General features: G+C 42.6%; 1 protein-coding gene and 1 long non-coding RNA gene across 4 annotated transcripts; one reads left to right on the top strand and one right to left on the bottom strand.

Annotated features, from left to right (window-relative positions):
* Window positions 1-7,333: 7,333 nt before the first annotated feature.
* Window positions 7,334-16,683, top strand: GPR132 (G protein-coupled receptor 132). Of its 3 annotated transcripts, XM_059850480.1 has the most exons (3): window positions 7,334-7,737; window positions 12,659-12,786; window positions 14,016-16,683. In XM_059850480.1, exons 2-3 carry the CDS (start codon window positions 12,730-12,732, stop codon window positions 15,141-15,143), a joined length of 1,185 nt encoding a protein of 394 aa, XP_059706463.1. In that variant the 5' UTR covers window positions 7,334-7,737; window positions 12,659-12,729; the 3' UTR covers window positions 15,144-16,683. The 3 variants fall into 3 exon arrangements, with proteins under 3 accessions (XP_059706463.1, XP_059706461.1, XP_059706464.1); XM_059850478.1 differs by having other exon boundaries at window positions 7,334-12,786; XM_059850481.1 differs by having other exon boundaries at window positions 7,334-12,928.
* A 643-nt stretch (window positions 16,684-17,326) lies between these two features.
* On the bottom strand, window positions 17,327-19,757 carry LOC132329402 (uncharacterized). Its single transcript, XR_009487055.1, has 2 exons — window positions 18,964-19,757; window positions 17,327-18,065 (listed from the first exon to the last, which is right to left on the bottom strand). It is a non-coding gene; the product is annotated as an uncharacterized LOC132329402 (long non-coding RNA).
* Between the last annotated feature and the right edge of the window lie 289 nt (window positions 19,758-20,046).

Genomic DNA, 20,046 nt, shown 5'->3' with positions numbered 1-20,046 from the left:
AAAGTAGAGCCTGCCTGTCACAGTCATATTTTCTGAAAAATCCTTTCACCCAGGATTTTCTCCGGGGAAACTGAGAGACCTCAGAGAAAAAGGAAAGCAAATTCTTATCTCATTTGCTTCTCCTGTGTTGTGCTCACATGTGGAATGTGTTTGGAGATTGTTTATCCAACTGGTGATTGTTTCATTGGTTTCAAGTGAATTGTTTTGACTCATTGGCCAATCAGGGCCAAGCTGTGTTGAGACCCTGAAAGGAGTCATGACTTTTCTTTAGTATGTTTTTAGCCTTCTGTAAGTATCCTTTTTGTATTCTTTAGTATAGCTTAGTTTAGTATTCTTTAATATAATATAGTATCATAAAATAATAAATTAGCCTTCTAAGAACATGGAGTCAGATTCATCATTCCTTCCTGCCACGGGGCACCCTGCAAATACAATACCTGCCCAGGTCAATGAGCTCCCCCACTGAGGTGCAGTCAGGCGGACCACAAAAAGTCTGGCAAAGGCTCACACAAATCACTTGTGCACAAAAATTCTGCAGAAAGACCTGTTGCTGGCAGGAGTGTGCATCCCACTGTTGGCTGAGGCTAATGCCAAGGGAGGGTTCACCCCAAAGGAAGTCACAGAGACCTCTGAAGTCTTCTTTTTTTGAGAAAATCTGAGCAACAGAGCACAGGGCTCACAACTCTACCCTCTGTGACTCCTCCATCACACAGCTGAAGTTCAGATCAGTGGCTCAGGAACTGATAAGGTCTGGCATGCCCAGGGTGATTCCAGCTGTACACATCAGAGAATTCTCAGAGCAGAAGGACCCCAAGATGATATAAGTTGCCCATTTTTATAAAGACAGACATCCTTTTGAACCAAAGGGCTCACAATCCTGAGTGTCCATGTGTGACTGCAGGCTTCCACAACACACCATGCACAGGAGGAAACCCAGCACATGAAGTCCTGTTCCCAATGAAACCTGCCAGCCCGTTTTGTTGTCCTCTTGCCTTTTTCCTCCCCCCCTCCTCTGTTCCATTTCCTTTTCCTGTGTGCTTACATGGCAGCCCCTGCACATGTAAATCAGTAAATCAAACCATTTACAAAGCATTATTTCTATGTTATCTCCATTCTGCAAAACATTTCCTGCTTTCCTGTCTGTGGCTTTTCTCTAAGGTGCCCCTCAGTGCTGAGCCCAGCACAGACGTGCTGGGGTCACCCACAGGCACCTGCCAGCTCTGTGACATCCTCCCCCAGCAGGGTACCATCTTCCTAAAGCTACCTACCTCTGGTGCTTTGGTGCAGCTCTACCAGGTGGACAACTGGGATCTCTGCCTTGGAGAGCTGGCAGTGAGGGTCCCTGACCACAGCAGGAGGAGCTGATGCAATGCAAACACCAAATCCCTTTGAATCCCTGCTGCATCAGCCAGGTCCAGCCTGGCTGCAAAGCAAACTGAAGGAGGCTAAGGCAAAAACAATGGTCCAAAATAATTGGACTCACAGAGTGTTTGAGTGAGATTTGGTTTATTTGAAGCCCAGATCTGTCCAAGGCACTGTCATTGACATTGTGTGTGTCAATTCCTTGTTCTTCAGGCACTCCACCTCCTCAGGATTTGGAATGGGAGGATGAATTTTATGACTTTGTTTCCATGGTTGACACAGTTTTTGTATTAACCTGAGATTTAATATCTAAAAATATAAGAGTCCTGCAGCAGCACAGAGCTAGGAGGAGCCATATTAGCTGTCTGCACAAGATGCAAAACCACCTTGAACTCCTCTCTGATCTGAGAGAGTTAAACCAATTTCAGGTCTTGGCCCAGCACTGCCACTGCTTTGAGCTTGTAAAAAAATTCTAATTGAGTATTGTTTGAACCGCACCCTTTTCCTCCCCATGCACTAACAACTGTAACCTTCCTACCCCTGTAGGTGTTAGAGTTTCTCAGTATAAGGGGAGAGTTTCTCAGAAGAAAAGAAAGCCAGACAGATCTGTCACAGGGCTGCACGTGCGGCGTGAGTGGCAGAGCCGAGCCTGGCGCAGCGTGGCAGGTAGTGATGGGTGCCTGCTAACTCATTATGCTTTCAGTGTCCTTTTATTCTGACAGCTGGAGCTGAACAAAAGGACAAAGTGGATGGGCTGGGATGCTTGGGAACACACATGTTCAGAGATTGAATTCAAAGTTTGGAGCCAAATTCCCTGAGCTGCAGCAGCACACTCGTGTCTCAGCTTTGGCCACGCCACTGGCAACAGGGTGTCCCAAAAGAAGCTGTTAAGATATAGTCCCACCTCATCCCAAGGACCCCAAGTACAGACTGGCACCTCTCCACTCTTACCACTCAGAGGATAAAGCTGTTGTTGCTCCAGAGAAGTCAGTGGTGCCAAAGGTCTCTCAGAAGGTCTGTGTGACAACCAGCTGTGCTCTGCCAGTGAGCTCCTGACAGGGAGCATATCAATCCCAGCATGTGACAGGGTAGGACTGTCAAACACAGATAGAGCTTTTCTCTTCAGAGTGAGAGACCTTTCCTTGGCAAGGGCATGATGAGTCACATTCAACTTAGTGGATTTCCACCCCTGAGGCACACAGTACACACTACACCAGTGAAAAAGGAGAACTGCCAAATTTCTACACACCACTCACAAAACCAGGCAAACTTAAAGCAGGAGGGCTTTCCAACACAGACAAGAAATGCAAGCATTTATGCAGCTTGACTAAGCAGCAGCAATCTGACTGTGTCATCCCACCCATCACATCTAGGAAAGCCACTGAATCAAAAATCTTAGCAACTGACAGCCCCATATTGTTAATTTTCAGCAGCAGGACTTGTCTGCATTCCCTGCAGACTGCATGCTATGGATTGGGTGTGCATGGCCAGACAGAAATCCTTGTAAGCTCTGTGCTGGGCTCAGCTCAGTGGTTCTGCCACTCAGCTGGCCTGGCTGCCGGGGTGGCACGTGGTGCACCTCATCTGTAAGAGAAACACTCTGCAGGTAGGAAGCGGCTGTGAGGCAGCTGAGCTTTGGTTTTAGCAGAGTTTAACACATTCTGTGGTTGATCTTGATATAGACTGAAAAAAGCACCATGGCCAGCTTTTGTCCCTGTGCCAGACCAACAGTATCACAGCCACTGTCACAGACAGCCCAAGTTACTGAGAATCTTTGCTAGGCACAGTGGATCACAACAGTGCAGGGGCACTCATACATGTGCTTTGGGCACAGGAGCACAGAGCAGAATTCAGTGCTCAGTGCTTCTTAGCCCCTGGACATCGCTGTCCTAGAGACTCTTGGCCACTTTCCTGCCTTGCTCATGATTAAGAAAGTCCTTTTTGCCATCCTGTATATGCTGCACTCCCCAGACAGGTCTGCAGCTCTGTTCCCATTCAGTGCACTGCCTGGTAATAGGCAAAGAGACAGACATTTGGCTTTTTCATAAGACCTGTACTTCAAGATACTGTTTTCATTTCCTCACTTCCCATGCTGCAAATTTAAAGCCATATTCTATCTTTTTCCAAAAAGAAAAAAAAAAAAAGAACCTTAGTTACCTACACAAAAGATGCACAACTGTACAAAATTGTCTTCCTGGGTAATCTTTTGCAATATACGACCACAACCCTGTATTCAGTTGCAGGCTGAGAATGGAGAGGCAGATGATCTGACATTTCCTCCATTTACAGATTCTTGTTGGTTACAACCAGGGGAAGGTGACATTAACACAGGCCATTTTCATATGCAGTGGAACAGAGAAATATCTTACCTGATTTTCTCTTGATAGTTTCTAAATGAAAAAGGGGAGTGAAAAACTCAAGTCTAAAAGTCTTTCAAACGCATTGGATCCCATCAGCTTTCCAGTTATTTCTGTTCACTGATCAGTGGTGCATAAGCAATTTCTCTATCATAGTGCTGTGAAAATTTAAAAAAAAACCAAATCTGTGCTATGCAGAACTGAGTTAAAACAGGGCTGGACCCTTTTCTCTCTCATTGTTTGGACAGTCACTATACCTCAGCAGGAAAATGATGAAGAGTGCATAGAAGACATCACTTATGCAGCTGACCTTGCTTGAACACACAACCTAAAGGCAACTAGCTAAACAGCACGCAGAAATTAAATTGCAGAAAGAAATATTCTCAAAATACTCAATCTGAACTCACTGAGGTTAAAATAAACATTTCCGTTTACTTCTGTTGGATTTGGCCAGAGAGTTTCTGCACTCTGCTTTAAATGATTCTTCATCTGATCTTTTTTTACTGACTGAGATATCAGTACAATGCAGCTCAGACCAAAATTTATATTGCTGCACTGCTTGTATTATCTCTACCAAAAAAAGAGTAAACTTACTTGACATCTTTGTTTTGGTCTTGCCACCCACAGAAGGTCTACCTCAGTGCTCATCTCCAGTCACAGAAGATCTTATCAAAAGTTTTTGAAAACATCTTCCAACATGAAATCTTGCATCAGTTTTCATTTTGCAAGAGAATGGTTGTGGGTGATATCAGCTGGGGCTGTACCACTGAGAGAAGCAAGAAGAAGATAAATAGCAATATTTTTCAAGTCTGACTGAGAGATTCAAGGGCACAGAGATGTCTCATCTTTCATTTTCCTATGGAAGACCATGCAATTTTCAAAGTTTCATCATTAAATCCAGTTGGAAAATGCAAATCGGTCTCTGACTATCCTAAACCCAACATCAGGGAGAAAACAATCAGGCAGGTATTTGACCCCACAGCTGATTGCAGCCAAATGGGAACCATGAGCTGGTACATCACAAATACCACAGAGGAGCCCCTGGTCTCTGTGAAAACTCCAGTTCTTCAGGTCTGAGAGCACTCTGCTCTTTTCTATCCCACACATCTGAATGAAAGACAGACACAGAGACAAATCAGCTTAGTCATCTCGGAAACATTATTCCTTCATTGTGTTTTCCTTTGGGTTTTATTTCCACACAGAGAAGGAACAACATGAAATCACAGATTTGAGGCAGTGCACAGACAGGTTCCAGCAATATGTCCAGTCAAGCTGAGCTGGTACAGACAGAAATTTCACCTATTCTCCTCCACAGATGGAAACCAGCTTCAGCTTCTTTTTTCCCCAGTTCCTTCTGGTTCCTGAGAATAAATTTTTATCTCCAAAAAGACCCATGTCCAGAAACATTCTCCAGAACACAGAATCACAGAATTTCTAGGTTGGAAGAGACCTTTAAGATCATCGAGTTCAACCCACGCTCCAACACCTCAACTAGAACACGGCACCAAGCGCCACAGAAACAAAGTAACTTTTTTACACCAGAAGGAAAGTACATATCAAGCATTTCTTTAATTTTCAGAAGAAATTTTTTCACTTTCAATACAGATACCAAAAGTAAATTCAGTTCTCTGCTTACCTTAGCTTGCCACCCTACAGTTCCTTCCTGTCCCACCTTAGCCCTCAGCAGTTTGCAAGCCCTGACAGACCCTTGTGGGGTCCTGTAGCTCCTCACTGCAAGTGGCACTGGTAGGAGTTGATGGAGAAGTTGTCTGAAAACTTGATAAATCTGGTCATAACTGACTTTGAATCACACAGCATCTGCAAAACCACATGCAACAGGTCTCACAAACTGGCACTGTAACATTGGGGTCTTCTTCCTCTCATAAAGCCTTAACTAGGGCACTTGGTAAAGATCATATGCTCCTTCTTATCAATACTCTTTGCTATTAAGGAACTCCTGCAACTCAGTTCTACTTCTAGAAGGTGTTTAAACCACCATCAAATCTTCTTTAGCATTCTCAGCCTTCTCTATCCCAGCTGGCACCAGAATATCCCTCCTATCACCACACCATTTATTGGGCTCTAATAGCGTTTCCCATTATTCAATACCCAGCCAATTCATACATATTCAGGTGAGTTCATTCCCAGAGTGGGAATTTCCTCCACTGTAGGAATCAGCACCTCCCACAGGTGCTCTGCCCCGAGGAGCCACAGGGGGCAGTTCATCAGTCCCTTGTCTCTATGGGGCATGTTTGCAGTGAGTTAGGTGCACGTCCAGAACAGGAGCCCAAAACAGAGCCTGGCAGTCACCAAAGCAACCTCCCACCAGCTGTACAACCTCCCACACTTGCAATTCTGTACAAGTGACAAAATTTAACAGCAAACTCTTAATTTTTAAGGCTGCTTCTCCTCCTAGGTGCTCTGCTGGCACTGGGCAGCCTCTGCTTTCTGTGCACCCCCAGCTAAAAGTGACCCATTTTTGGGGACTCTGATGAAGTTGTGGCCACAGAACCTCTTTTAGCTCACAGCACTTAGGACTGCACGTGGTGTCGTCAGCTACTTCCTGCAGCTCTGTCAGAGCAGCCTCTGAGCACAGCACGAGCTGAAGCACTCCATCGTCTCCTCTGTGAAAACCAGGGGAAAAAAAGGAAAAAAAAAAAAAAAAGGTAAGTGTTCCATCTCTGAGTCAAGGCATTGCTTCTATTTGGCAGTGTTTTCCTTTGTTCTGTTTTGGTCACTGTTTCTCCATGCCGTGTGTCTCTGCTCAAGAAATGCAGATTGTGTTGATGCCTCACCATAGTCTAAATCTCCTTGTGACTGATGGAGTTTCTGGATCTGTATTAATTAATTGCAGTTGATATACCTCCTCCTACCTGTCTTCCTTATGAATTCCCTTTCCTATAAAAAACATATTTCTTTTAGAAATCAACTTTAGTTGCAGTCAGGGATAGATGATTACTAGGATGGAAGGATTTTGGCAGAATAGATGTTGCTGTGAGGTGAGCTTTAGGTACTACTGCAGTGAATGAGCCATGAATACAGAATTATAATAGAAATATGAATGCTGGGCTTCTTTTCAGGAGAATTCACATCCAGCCTTTCCTCTCATCCTTACTCTGCTGGAAAAGCGAGGCAGGCATTTAATTGTCAAGTTTACCTGCTGGTCTATAAAGACTAATTGGATACACTAAATTCCTTCTTTTTCTCCACCTTTTATTCACACAGCACTGCTAATATCTGGCACTCAGGGATGTGGAGGCTAACTGGAGTTTAAATTAACTTTTATTTTTTTGGTCAAATATTTTCAGAGTTGACTACTTTTCCAAAGACCAAAGAGCATCTGAGTTTATTTTAAACCTGTTCTTCTCATAATCCCATTTATATCTGCTGCTGCCTCAAAACCAGCAGCTCTTTAACTTCCAGCAACTTTGTTGTGGGGAAGAGGGGTGTAGGGGAGAAACAAAAAAAAAAACAAAAGAAAGCAAAAAAAAAAAAAAAATACAAACCCCACCCCCCCTCCCCAAAAAAAAAACCCAAACCAACAAAAACCAACCAACCAAAAAAAAAAAAAAACACCAAAAAAAAAAATTTATTCTGCTCATTAGTACACGATGGGAAAAACTGATCTTCTTCTGAGAAGTTTTCCAAAGTTCTCTACACAGGACACTATATTTAAAGAAATTTAAAGAAATTTAATTTGAATTGGGCACCCCCTCTGCACAGATTTCTGCCTCAAAGTGCAGATGGTTCTTTCAGGTTCAGCATTTCCCAAGCCTCTTGGGAGACAATGATCTTACAGCCTTGCCATGATCTTACAAATAATTTTGCTGTCAAGTGTCAGGATGCTTTGGGAAATGTCTGCTAACTGGGATTTTTACATTAACAACTTTCAGTGTGCCAACAAACAAAAATGCTCTTTGTGGTAGGTGTATAAAGAGCCAGAAGAGACCAGAGATGAGGATTCAGGCAAAACACCACCGATTCAGCAGCAGTGAGTGTGCTCACAGAGATGTCAGAGGTGTGTACATGCAAAGAGGAATCTTTGAGCGTCACAGGTTTTTTTGTATCACTTAAGTCTTAGGGGGAAAGCCTTGCTGTTGGTATGGTAATGTAGCTACAGGAGGTGACCTAGATGTCAAAAAGGAAAATGAAAGTTTTCCAATTAGTTGAGAGCAAATCAGAGGACAAAAAGGAGCAAAGAAATTGTGTTTCACAGTAAATGGAGAAGGAGGAAATATTTGTGTCTAAGTTCGGATCACTGTTAAATACTATTTGTAGGCACTGTTAAAAATAGGATTGTTCCAAGTAAAAAGAGCACTGTGGTTTTTGCAAGGCTTTATAAATCCTACTTTGGATGCTAAGAGACATCCACTTTAGAGAAAAGTAAAATAATTTTAAGATGAAACTACCTAGACTAGTCAGTAGTAGCCATTATGTCAGTGAGCCCCGGTCTAACAGATCATTAAATTATTTTGGGCATCTCTTTGCTGTTTTTCCCCAGCACCATCTTTAGTACTGATGATGCCACCACAGCAGCTTCCATACAGACCCACGAGGGCAGGGCCAAGACTCCTATCAGGGAGAGATAATCTACTGCCACAAGGTCAAAGCCCACACTATCTTCACATTTTCCTGGAAAGAGAAGCCATCCTATCTGTGCTCACTCTGCAGCACAGTTAAGCCATGTTCTTACTGGGGGATTTAACAGGGATGAAAGAGACAAATGCATTTTGGGGTTGCAGAAAGAGCCTGTGATCCCTGTGACTGTAATGATTGCAGGGAAGGTGTCAGTGAAGGAAAGAGGGGACACTTGTGGGAGTTTGATCAGATGTGTTCGGTTATAAATATGTTCAGCAACTCCACCCGAACAGTTTCTATCCCAGAGATGATTTTGAATCACAGAAGTTGGGGTGGACATGGCTCTGGGCTGGGCCTTTCTAAGGCTCTTAGTGTGTTTCTAACCGCAGGTATCAAAGGTTTGGCAGGAGTATCCTGTTTGAAGGCCTGGAGGTCAAGAATAAGGAAGATGATATCCATAAGTAGCTGCTGGGGAAATCCTAAAGTCTAAAGGATAACAGAGCACCCCTTTTAAAGGGGAACAGTGGTGGGTTTGGACATAGGTCTTGGTGCTTCTTTGTTCAGCTGCTTGAAGTCAGATTTTCCTTAAACCTGACAATATTAATCTCTAGACACATTCATCTCTAACAGTGTGTCAGCATAGCCAGACCTCCTCACCTTGTTAAAACATCCTATTCCCTGATATCCTAGCCTGCTCTCCAACATCCCAGGAACCCAGAGCAGTATCCACCCATTTCTATACCCTTAGTGCCAAATCTGCTGGTACTTGGCTGTGCTTCAACATCCTTGAGCATCCTGATACAGGAGAGAGGAATGGGAATCCTCATCCTCTTCTTCTAGAACTTCTTAGTATCAGCACAAGCCAGTAGGAAAGTTTGGTCAGTTGGGTTTCCAAATGGGCCCCTTTAACAGAACCTATGCACAATTAGCCCCCAATGTCAAAGCCACCAATTAAGCTGCAATAGCTTTAGGGAGTCATTGAGTGCTTGGTGGTTTCAGGTGTGGTGAGGTGCGAAGCAGAGCTGCTCTCAGTTGCTCACTTTCACTGCCGCTGCTCCAACACCTACATTAACATCAGCCTTTTGACTTGACAGACTTTACAGTTTAGCCCCAAGTTTATGACAGCTTTTCTGGGCTTCCTGATGCTTCTCCTGGCCATGGAGCCATTGCTCTGGCTCTGGGATCTTCTCCACACAAGCTGGTGGCTACCAGGGAGTAAATCTGCCCTGCAATAGCTGCACTCTGATGCTCTCAGGAAGGACTGAGAAACTTTGCTAGGTCTGAAGTCCCAAAATCCCAACTCATAGCCTTTGAATAATGAGACCAAAGTCCCCTGATACAGGTGGATTTTGGAGTCTATTTTTCACCTCTGAACTTCCCATACCTACAATGTTTAAAGCAGTTTTACTTGCTTTTATATACCTGGTCTTAAACCCAGTACAAGGATCTTTTGTCAACATTTCTCTCCCACCCACCAGACATTCTTCTCTCCTGTGCAGTCCCTCTCCAGGTAGCATGGCACTAGGACACTCAGATTAAGGAAGAATCATTTTTTAGAACTGGGCCTTTGTCAAACCTGAATGATGACAGTTCCCCTTACAATACCACAGCTGCTCATTTTAGCAAATTAGCACATTTAGTACTATTGTGGGATAACTAGATTGTGGAAAGGGTGAAGTGGATGTATGGATTTATGTAAAAACCTGCACTGAGGTATTTAAAAACCTACAGTCATTGAGAGTTCAGATCTATGAACAGTGTTATCTTGAGGTAAATAAGTATCTTTCCCTCCTCAGGAAAGACTGCTGAGCTCCTCACCTCCTGAAAGGCAATTGATTAATAACTTCTCTCTTCTACCACCTATCTTCTTTATTTTTATATTTATTATTATCTTCATTTTAATATCTTTGTAAGACTGCTTATATCTGCATTATATCTCATATCTGCAGTACAGAATTAAATATGAAGGCTGAATAACTAATCCCAGGGTCTTGCTGCTTTCAGCCTACAAATGCTGAGACTTTTTTAACCAGCACTAGGCAAAAGAGGGGTTACCTCCACCAGTGGAAGAAAGGTATTTTAGGATAGAGTTGTGCTCAAGCTGGATTCCCAGGATAGCTTTAAAACACTTTTTTTTTTTTCTAAACAGAGTTTTGAAACTATATAGTGCCAAGATTATATATTCATATATTATGTTCAAATTTGAAACCAAGTTGCTTGAAAATATATGGGTTTATGTTCAAATTTCAAAGTATACAGCTTCAAATCCCACTGTGTTGTGTGTGTCAGTAAAAATGATTGGTCTGATGGGTAACCAAGTGCAGCCATGGCTGTTTCTCCTTTTTATGCTGAGATTTGCTTATAGGAGTGACTTCATTTACTAATTTGTTTATTAATAATGGAAAAAAAAATCACTGACTTGCTGGGCACATGGGCCATGATCTGTTTCTACTCAAAGACACCATAAACACTTTTCCTTCTTTCAAGAACAGCAGAGCAAATAGCACAGCAATTTCTTAGTTTCAAGTTAAGAGACACAAGGTTTATCAGTTGATAATTTACAGACAATTATTGTAAGTTCAGCATGAGGAGAAGCCCAGGTTCAGACATTGGAGGAGTGACATGGCTGGTGACAAGCACTGTAGGTGGCATAAATGTCACATCCAGGAACTAATGTGTTTCAATATAGATTTGAGTGTCCAACTGACGTCCTGCTAGCACCCTCGTGTCAAACCCTTCCAGCACCACACACCACCCAAGGAAAGCACACAAAATCCCTCAGGAGAAACTCACATCCTCTTTCACTGAAGGTTGATTTATGCTTTGAGACACTCAGGTTGTTTTCCTCAAGAAATATTGGGGACAGGAATGAAAGTGTGAAGGGAAAGTTTGTTTCCCTTTTAACCATCACAGAGGTTATTTCACATTGTTCCTAATATCCATATAAATGCCTCAGAACTTTCGGCTCTAACAATAATGCCTGGAAGAGATGGATGATCAGAAAAAAATTAGAAAATAAAATAAATAATAATTATTGTGCTTTGCTCATGTAATTGTACTCATGTTATGGATTTCACTGTGTCCTTTTTTTCTTCTGTCCCTGTGTATATCAAGTGAGTTACTCCAAAGACTTTCAACCAGTCTCTGTCCAACTATTGTGCTTTTTTTGACTTATTCTTCTCTGCTTTGTAACAATAACTGTAATTTTCTTTTTTTACTTTTTCTAATAGTGGCTATTTTTATCACTCCAACTTCTCCTTTGGAAATTTAAACAGTTTCACATGAGCAGTTCATACACAAATAACAAAAAAAAAAAAAAAGACAAAGTAAAGCCTTTTGCTTTCCTGCTTGTTTTCATTTCCTTTTTTTTACACTTCAGTTTTACTGAAAAGACTTTTCTTGAGAAAAGATTAATGCAACTGGCCCAAATGAGCAGCAGGAGCCACTGCATTTTAGGAGTATGAAACGTAATTATCTAGTTGTCTAACAGCATGGACACAGCATATGAATATTAGAAATGGAAGAGTGTAAATACAGGGCAGGCATCCAGCAAATCTTAGCAGATTCCCAGTGATTTTTGCTCAGGTGCTTCATGATCTCTCTGTCCTGGAAGATGAGATGCTTTGCACGTCTTGAAGGTGAGAAAGGCACATGTAACTGCGGTATGTCTCGTGCAGTGACTCTCACAGAGCAAGAAGCCTCAGAGTGCTGACAAAAATACACTGAGCTGCTGATGCAAAACACAGCTGCTGTAACACCTATGATTGGTGAGACCTAGCAGATCACGATAGGCCACAAAAAGGTAAAAACAGCTACTGTGGAGAGGCTTGCTCAACTGAAGGATTCGGGGCAGCAAAGATAACTCACTGGAACAGTTTGTGTCTCACAAATGTGTTCTTGGCTATTGTTCATCCTTGTCATCATCACTATATTTTACCCTTTATACATGCTTGAAAATTGCTGGGTGTGATAAATCTCTTGAGTTCTGGTGTTCAAACCAAAACTGATCATCACATATGTTAATAGAAAATGGTGCCTACTTTTTTTCACTGGTGTAATTATTACTGTTTTCATTTGAATTAATATTTGAGGTGCAGGTTAGCTTCGACATCCCAGAAGAAGACAGAACTGGGAATCGTCTGAGCTGTGCCAAGCATCAAACTATTAAACTCTAAAGGTCTGAGAAGACAGGAATGTGCTTTCAATTGAAGAGGGCTGTAGAGGCACTCAGAAGCTGACTTTAGTCACAGGGTGGATTGTGGTGCTACTTCCTTCCCCTTACGGGTGTATCAACACAAGAGAAAATGTCACCAGGAGAAATGTCATAAATTTTCTGCTAAGTGCTGCTTTGTGATTTTCAGTTTGAGGGGAAAACCTCTCTGCAGACCTGGAGAACTGAGTGGAGGCAAGTGAAGCTCTGAACTGGGGGTGGATGCAGCGGCCAGTGGAAGAAGACTCTTTCCTGGACAGGGCTGAGAGCCTGGAGAAGGTGAGGAGCGGAGCAAATGGGTGGCCTCCTCTCCTCCTTCCTTACATTGGGCTGGGACTTAGAGCACTCCTCCTCCAAAGCTCCAAAGTTGACAGGCCAAAGCTTTGGGACAGTCCTTCAGCACCTGATTTTTTTTTGAAGGGTAGGTCCATGCCCATGGCTGCACTTTGTCAGCTGAGCGTTGTGCTTGGCACCGACCCACTGACATGTGAAGGTCTCTTCGGCTCAGCCCCAACCCTGTGGCTTAGTCCATATGCCAAACACCAAGGAAAAATGCCTGCTCCAGGCAGGTAGCTTAGAAAGTCACAGGCATCTCCTTCCTGAGGCTCCAAGACCCTCTGTGGTGTGCAGGTGTACAGCAGCTCTCAGACCACCAGGAGTGTTTTGAGTCAAGGACAAGCTCTGTATGACAGTTCACAGATGAGGCCGGGGCAGAGAACGACTGCTGACCCTGAAATCCAGCACCTTTTTTATCCCCTCTACACAGCAGATTTGTAGGTGACCCAGAAGAGACCCCTCCTCTTCCACCAAAGGTGGCAAATTCTTGGAGGCAGCAAAAAGCACATCACCACCAGCCCTTCTTGCCACCACCGTGTTTGTAAGTTAACACCAGCTCAATCACCCTCTGTGTTAAGAACCTTTTTCCACTAGCCAACCTAAACCTCCCCTGACACCACTTCAGGCTATTCCCTCAGGTCCTGTCAATGGTCTGAGTAATGTGCCATCTTCTCCACACAACAGTGAGGATTCTTTTCTCTAGTCATTCTGAAGATGGTACAATACTGAACCCAGCATTTTTTTTTCAAGTACGTCTAAGCTGGTCCACAACTTCATATTCATCTGCCTTATTTTTGCAGGCTGATCCCCATGTGAGATTTTGGGTGCAGGTGATACTTGGCACGAGGAATGATGGCAGGTTTAGCATTTACAGTATGATTTTAGGATGGGAACTGACAAAAAAAAGATGGATGCTTTTATGTCCAGGGACAAAACTTCAGATCCCCCTTGAGAGAGCTTCCACATAGCCACCAGAATGCAGTCCAACTCTCAGAGGTGGAGGAATGTAACCCTCTCTTTCTCAGTTCATGTCTGAGGAGGAACCTTTTAAACATCCTCCATTCCACTTCCTCCACAAACACGTCAAGTTGGCACCTATGGGACCATAACCTTTTCTGATATATTTTTAAGTGACGCAATGCTAACCTTCCACCTTGTCTTCTGCTTCTCAGGAAATATCAGCTGGAAAAAGAATAATGGAACGCTGTCTACACGAAAACTGTAACTCTACTTGCCCAGAAATTCCTTATCAAGACAGTCAGATACTCCTGATTGCTGTTTACAGCATTGTTTTTGCTATAGGCCTTCCAGCAAATTGCTTAACTTCTCTGCTTACATTTGTACAAATCAAAAGGAATATAGTAGTTGCCATCTACATTTTCAGTTTATCATTGTGTGACCTGATGTATTTAAGTACCTTGCCTTTCTGGATTATCTATGTGAGAAACGACCACAACTGGACCATAGGTGACATTGCTTGCAGGATAATAGGATTCATCTTTTTCTGCAATATCTACATCAGCATTCTGCTTTTGTGTTGCATCTCTGTGGATCGTTATGTGGCACTAGTGTATCCTCTGGAATCAAGGGGGAGAAGACAACAGAAAAAGGCCATCATAATAGTATGTTTTCTCTTTGCTGTGGTTGCAGGAATCCACACTCCAGTATTTTTTATGGAAGACAAACAAAACTGTACAGAGGTGAAAACCTGCTTTGAGACAGTGCCTCTTGACATATTATTGGCTTATTTCAGCTTCGCTAGATTCCTGTTTGGATTTGCCATACCCTTCATAATCCTGATTTTTACAAACTGCAAAATTTTGCAAGCTACAAAAAGAAGCAGCAGCTTGACTTGTTGCGAGAAAGCCAAAGTGAAGCGTGTGGCTATTGCCATTATTGTTATTTTCTTGATCTGCTTTGCTCCATATCATGTGGTTCTCATAATAAGAGCCATATACTTTATATTTCATCAGGACTGCCCATGTCCATTTGAAAATAAGATATATTCAGTTTTTACAGTGTTTCTGTGTTTAGGCACTGCAAATGGTGTTGCTGATCCAATCATCTACGTTCTAGTCAGTGAAAACGTCAGAAAAGACTTTTATAGGAGCCTGAGAAGATGGAGATGGAACTCATCCAAGGTAAATTCGTCCACTGATCACAATACTGATAACATAAAACTGGAAATGCTAAAAGAATCAGAGGAAGAGGGCCAAAGAAAAGAAAACAAAGAAGTAACAGATTCATCTGACATTCAGAAGGCCTGTACCAGTGGCAGAGACCAGGAAAGTGGCAGCTAGCTGGTAGCTGCTGGAGCAAATAAGAAGTTCCCAATGCCAGCTGCAGGACACAAGTTTTTACATGCTGACATCATCTTGCCTATCCTGCATGGGCCACTAACTCCTTGAGGACACTATGGGAGCAATAATTCACATTTCTGTTTGTCTCCTACAATAAACTTTGCCCACCAGTATCACTGATGAAAATACTACTTTGCTAAGGATATGCAAAATAAATGAATTAACTCAAATTGGGATCTTAAAGGTTTGGGGGTTTTTTTGACTGACTCTTTCTCTCATATGAAATAAAACCAGTTTTATCTTCTGAGAAAAATTTTAAAAAAACATTGCAGAGGAGAACAATATACTGTTCTTAATGTTGAAATTTTTGCTTCTTGAGAAGGTACATGTTCCAATTCTCATACATGTGCTCTGCTGTTACCGTTTGTGGTTAACCAGTGGAAAATATTAAAAATGAGTAAACATTTTCCTCCTACTCTAGTATGTGACTTCAGGTACATCACACATTCCAGGAGAATTAGATGGCAAAAAAAAAAAAAGCCTGAGAACATAGACCAACAGTACTACTGCTGCATTAGTCAAGATCCGCACTGACCTGAAATTCTTATAATGTGTAATTCTGATGGTTGATAGTTTCCAATTAGTAAATTTTACTTGTTTTGCAGTCAGACCTAGAATGCACTGAAATATACAGAAAATGTATACATTTCTAAGTGGAGTCAGGGACTGCTTTTATGCCATCTCCAAACGTTTGTTGAACTCTTGTTTCATTTCTGACTAAGCTAACCCTTCCCTTATGTAACTGATCCCACTTTACTGTGTAGGAGTCTGCAGAAGCTATGGGTAGGCTCATGGATGGTATGGAAGGTTGGCAGTCCCAAGAGCACAGTCCTTCCTCCCCACAGCTGGGAACTCCCCAGACATGCTGGGGCAAATTTCACTGTTGCTGCTGCCACTTCTATTATTAACTTGTTGATAGTAGTACCTTGTGGCTTTTAACGAGTATTTAAAAAATAGGAATGATACAAATCTGGCAATGTTTATCTAAACAACTTCTTCATATTTTTATGTGATTCAACAGACAGATCATGAACCAGTTTGAGTACAAGTTTGTAGAGCGTTTCATAGCATCATTCCATTTAATCTGTGGTGTTGTATTTCTGAGACACATTGAAATTGTTAGTGACATTGACATTTCTGCATTGAACTAACATTAACCACTCTTATTATAAATACAATACTTTTTATCTTAAAACTGCCATAGGTATCTTTGGATGTTATTCTTATGTATGTTATGTTTTATTCTTATATATTCTTACACTTTTGTAAAGAACTATTATGCCAAAATTATGTATCCTCAATTTATTATATTTATTACATATTTCATTTTTTAATTATTGAATGACTCCTCTGATATTTATATGTGAAATGGCTTTGTCCTCAAAAGTAGTCCACATAATACTAAATTGGAGATTGTTTCTTAGAAGAACGTGACATTCTGTTGTGGTGTTAATTAAAAAATTCTGTATTTCTATTTTTATATGCATCTCAGAGATCAAATTCTCTAAGCTATCATGGAGAAACCTGCAAGGTGCTGAGTATCTGTAACTTTCAATTGCTAAAGAATTCTGCAGCAGCAGCAGAACGTAGCTGCTGACAGCCCCTGCCAGCCAGAGCACTGGTGACTCATCTCTGAAGACAGAGATGCAAACTGCCTCGACCTCAGGATTTTCGTAGTCTGAAATGAAGCCTTAATGAAAAACAGCAGTGAATTTAGAAGAAACGAGAGGTACAGGCTTCTGAACTGATTGACATGGATGTAAGTTTGCTATTGGCCTCGATGAATTTAAACATCTCTGATGATTTTCCTCTGATAAGAAGTGAGTGCTGAGGGAGGGGATTGTCTTGCTCTGGGCTGAGCTGGTGCGGCCTCACCTCAATTCCTCTGTGCAGTTTCAGGAGCCACCATATAAAAATGACATTAAGCTGTGGCTCTCCTTCAGTCACGGAGTGTTGGAATGCCGGCTAGCAAGCTCCCAGAGTGACCAGAGGGACACACAAGAGAGGCTGCCCCTGAGCTCCCACCGAGACCTTCCCAGTGGCAGTGGGTGCAGCAGCGTGGGTGACGCTGCAGGACACCAGCAGGATCCCGAGGTAAAGAGCCGAAGGAGAGGACACTCGTATGCAGTCCAACGAAGCTTTATTCAGAGGATGGGTCAGGGACAAGTGACAAGGGAACAGCAGTCCGGGTAGAGTTTTTAAAGGAGGCTACTTTAGGGGGTGAAAACATCACATAACCAATGGGAGAACACTCCGGGAGGAGCACGGGATCTAGCAAGACAATGGGGTTGACATAGGGGAGGAGAGAAGCCTCTAAATCAAATCAACTGTTTTGAAGCCTCTAAAACAAATCAACCAGGGCATCGAACATTCAGGAACAAAAGGGGTGGATCTAGGTTGATGGACAAGGGAAGGGGACAGCACAACTTGGAGTGACAGGCCCATTCGAGGGAGGGAAGGAAGGAAGGAAGGCTGGAGCAGGGAAACAGGCACGTTGAGTGGCAGCTAAGTGGTGGGAAAACTTAGGGGTAAACAACTTGGGAGAAACCATTATGAGGGGATAAAACGGGGGTACAAGGATCAAACCATTTTGCTTAATTAACATTGAACCACTAACTGTTGAAATTGAAACAACTGTAGAACTCATAAAACACACTGCCACATCAAGCTATTAGAGAACAACCAAAGAAGGGCCATGAGGATGGTGAAAGCTCTGGAGGGGAGGATATGAGGAGTGTCTGAGGTCACTTGGTCTGTTCGGCCTGCAGACTGAGGGGAGAATCATCATGGTGGGAGTCAAGGGAGCAGGCACTGGTCTCTTCTCTCTGGTGACAGTGACAGGACCTGAGGGATGTCCTGAAACTGAGGCAGAGGAGACTTGGATCAGATGTTAGAAAAAGGTGCTTCACCCAGAGGGTGGCTGGGCACTGGAACAGGCACCCCAGGGAAGTGGTCACAACACCAGTCCTGAGAGAGTTCAAGAAGCATTTGGACAATGCTCTCAGGTGCCCTGCTCAGAGTCAGGAGTTGGGACTTCATGGTCTCTTCCAACTCAGGATATTCTACAATTCTGTGAACCAACACTAGAACCCAGTGGCACAGATGCAGGGGCCAGGGATTATAAGCATCAGATGCAACAGCTGCAGTTCTGCTGCCTTAATGAAGCTGCACGCTGTTCTAAATTACTATGTCATTCTGCATCTTCTCTTAATGAAAATCCTTGGAGTTTATTTGTTCAGACACATTCTGAAACAAAAGCTTTAGAAGTGACAAAGATTTGTGCATCCTGATCTAACTTAAAAATTTACCTAGATAATCTTCAGAGGTGCTTTCCAAGCTAAAATATTCTGTGATAGATTACTGAAGGGGTTAGGGGCCTGGTACCAAGCAATGTATCTACATGGGAAAACTGCAAATGCTGACTTCTTTGGATAAACAGAAAAGCAGCTTTATGACTGAGTGAGGGCATCAAGAAACATTCCATGTTGTTAAAATATCCCACCAGATAAAATGACAGTTTCTTGTCTGGTAAATCAAGCACACAATCTTTTTTTTTGTCAGACAGTATCTGACTGTGCCACTCAGGCAAAGGAAAGGTCTCAGCACTGGCACAAGTGTGAGATACACAGCAAAGGGCACTTCTTTGTTCAGAGCATATCTGAGGGGTGGATTGATTGTGTGGGTCTTTCCACCCTTTCCTCCTGCAGAGACACCACCAGTGAGCCCACAGGGACTGCTTCCTGCTGTGAAGAAAGCTCACCTGCTACATCAGATCTGCAGTTCTCAACACAGCCATCTGGATCTGTACCCACATGGATCTGGCTCCCAACTTCCCCAACTCAGTCCAAGCTATAAGATGAGCTAGAGAGAGTACAAAACAAAACCAAAGCTGTGACTCCCAATTTGATCTTTAGATGGCCAGGTCTCCACACATAAGGTGCAGAGCAGATAAGCTGCTCACTAGTGTAACAGGGTGGGATTAGAAAATTTCACTCTTTTATACTCAGCATTTACTCAAGTATAACTTCCATCATTTGACTAAAAGAGTAGGCTACTGTATAAATAAAACATTATGTTATTTTTACATGTGCCTCAGACACTTATACCTGGGAGATAAGCTCATTGCTGATTATTTTAAGTATGACTATAAAACATGAAGTGAATAATTTCTGGCTATGAACTAGAGCTGGCCAAACTAGTTTTTGCAGACAATATATGTGATTTGTTTGCTTATTCATCAATTTTAAGTTATATCTGAAGACTGCATTTTTTTTTTTAAGTAAATGTTTAAGGTAGCTCACTTATAAAACTCTGATCCCGACTAAGAAACGCTTTCATGTTCTGTATAAAATTTTGCCACAAGAGGATTGGTACAATTTTGCTACAAAGCTGGCAAAACCCCACAGGAATGAACTCAGACTCTCCACGTGTGACAAGTTTCTTCTGCAGTTGGTCACCTTGTGACTGTACATGTACAGACATTAGGTTGTACTCATGTACAACCTAATGCCAAATTTCTGCTGGGTGGTGAGTGATGAAATCTAACTCAGAACCAGGCTTTCAGAAATAGCCACGACCTAATGGCTTCTCTTAGTGAGGATATTGTCATTCTACAGCTCACACTGTGGGACTGGTCCTCTAGGAAACTTCCTCTGTACAGTGAAATGATGCCAAAGTTCCCTGACAGTCTGGAAAGCACATCTTCTTTTCAAACCAGCACAAACTAACAGTAGCAAATAAGAGTGGGGGGACTGCATCAAAGAGATGCAATAATTTTTTTACGTCTTAGGCATGCAGGGAAGCATACAGGTGCCAGCATCCCCAGAGCTGGATCTCCCAGCAT

This window comes from Haemorhous mexicanus, chromosome 6, assembly GCF_027477595.1.
Source record: "Haemorhous mexicanus isolate bHaeMex1 chromosome 6, bHaeMex1.pri, whole genome shotgun sequence".
NCBI lineage: Eukaryota > Metazoa > Chordata > Aves > Passeriformes > Fringillidae > Haemorhous > Haemorhous mexicanus.
Note: the sequence above shows the minus strand (reverse complement) of the source record. Positions and strands in the feature narration are given on the sequence as shown.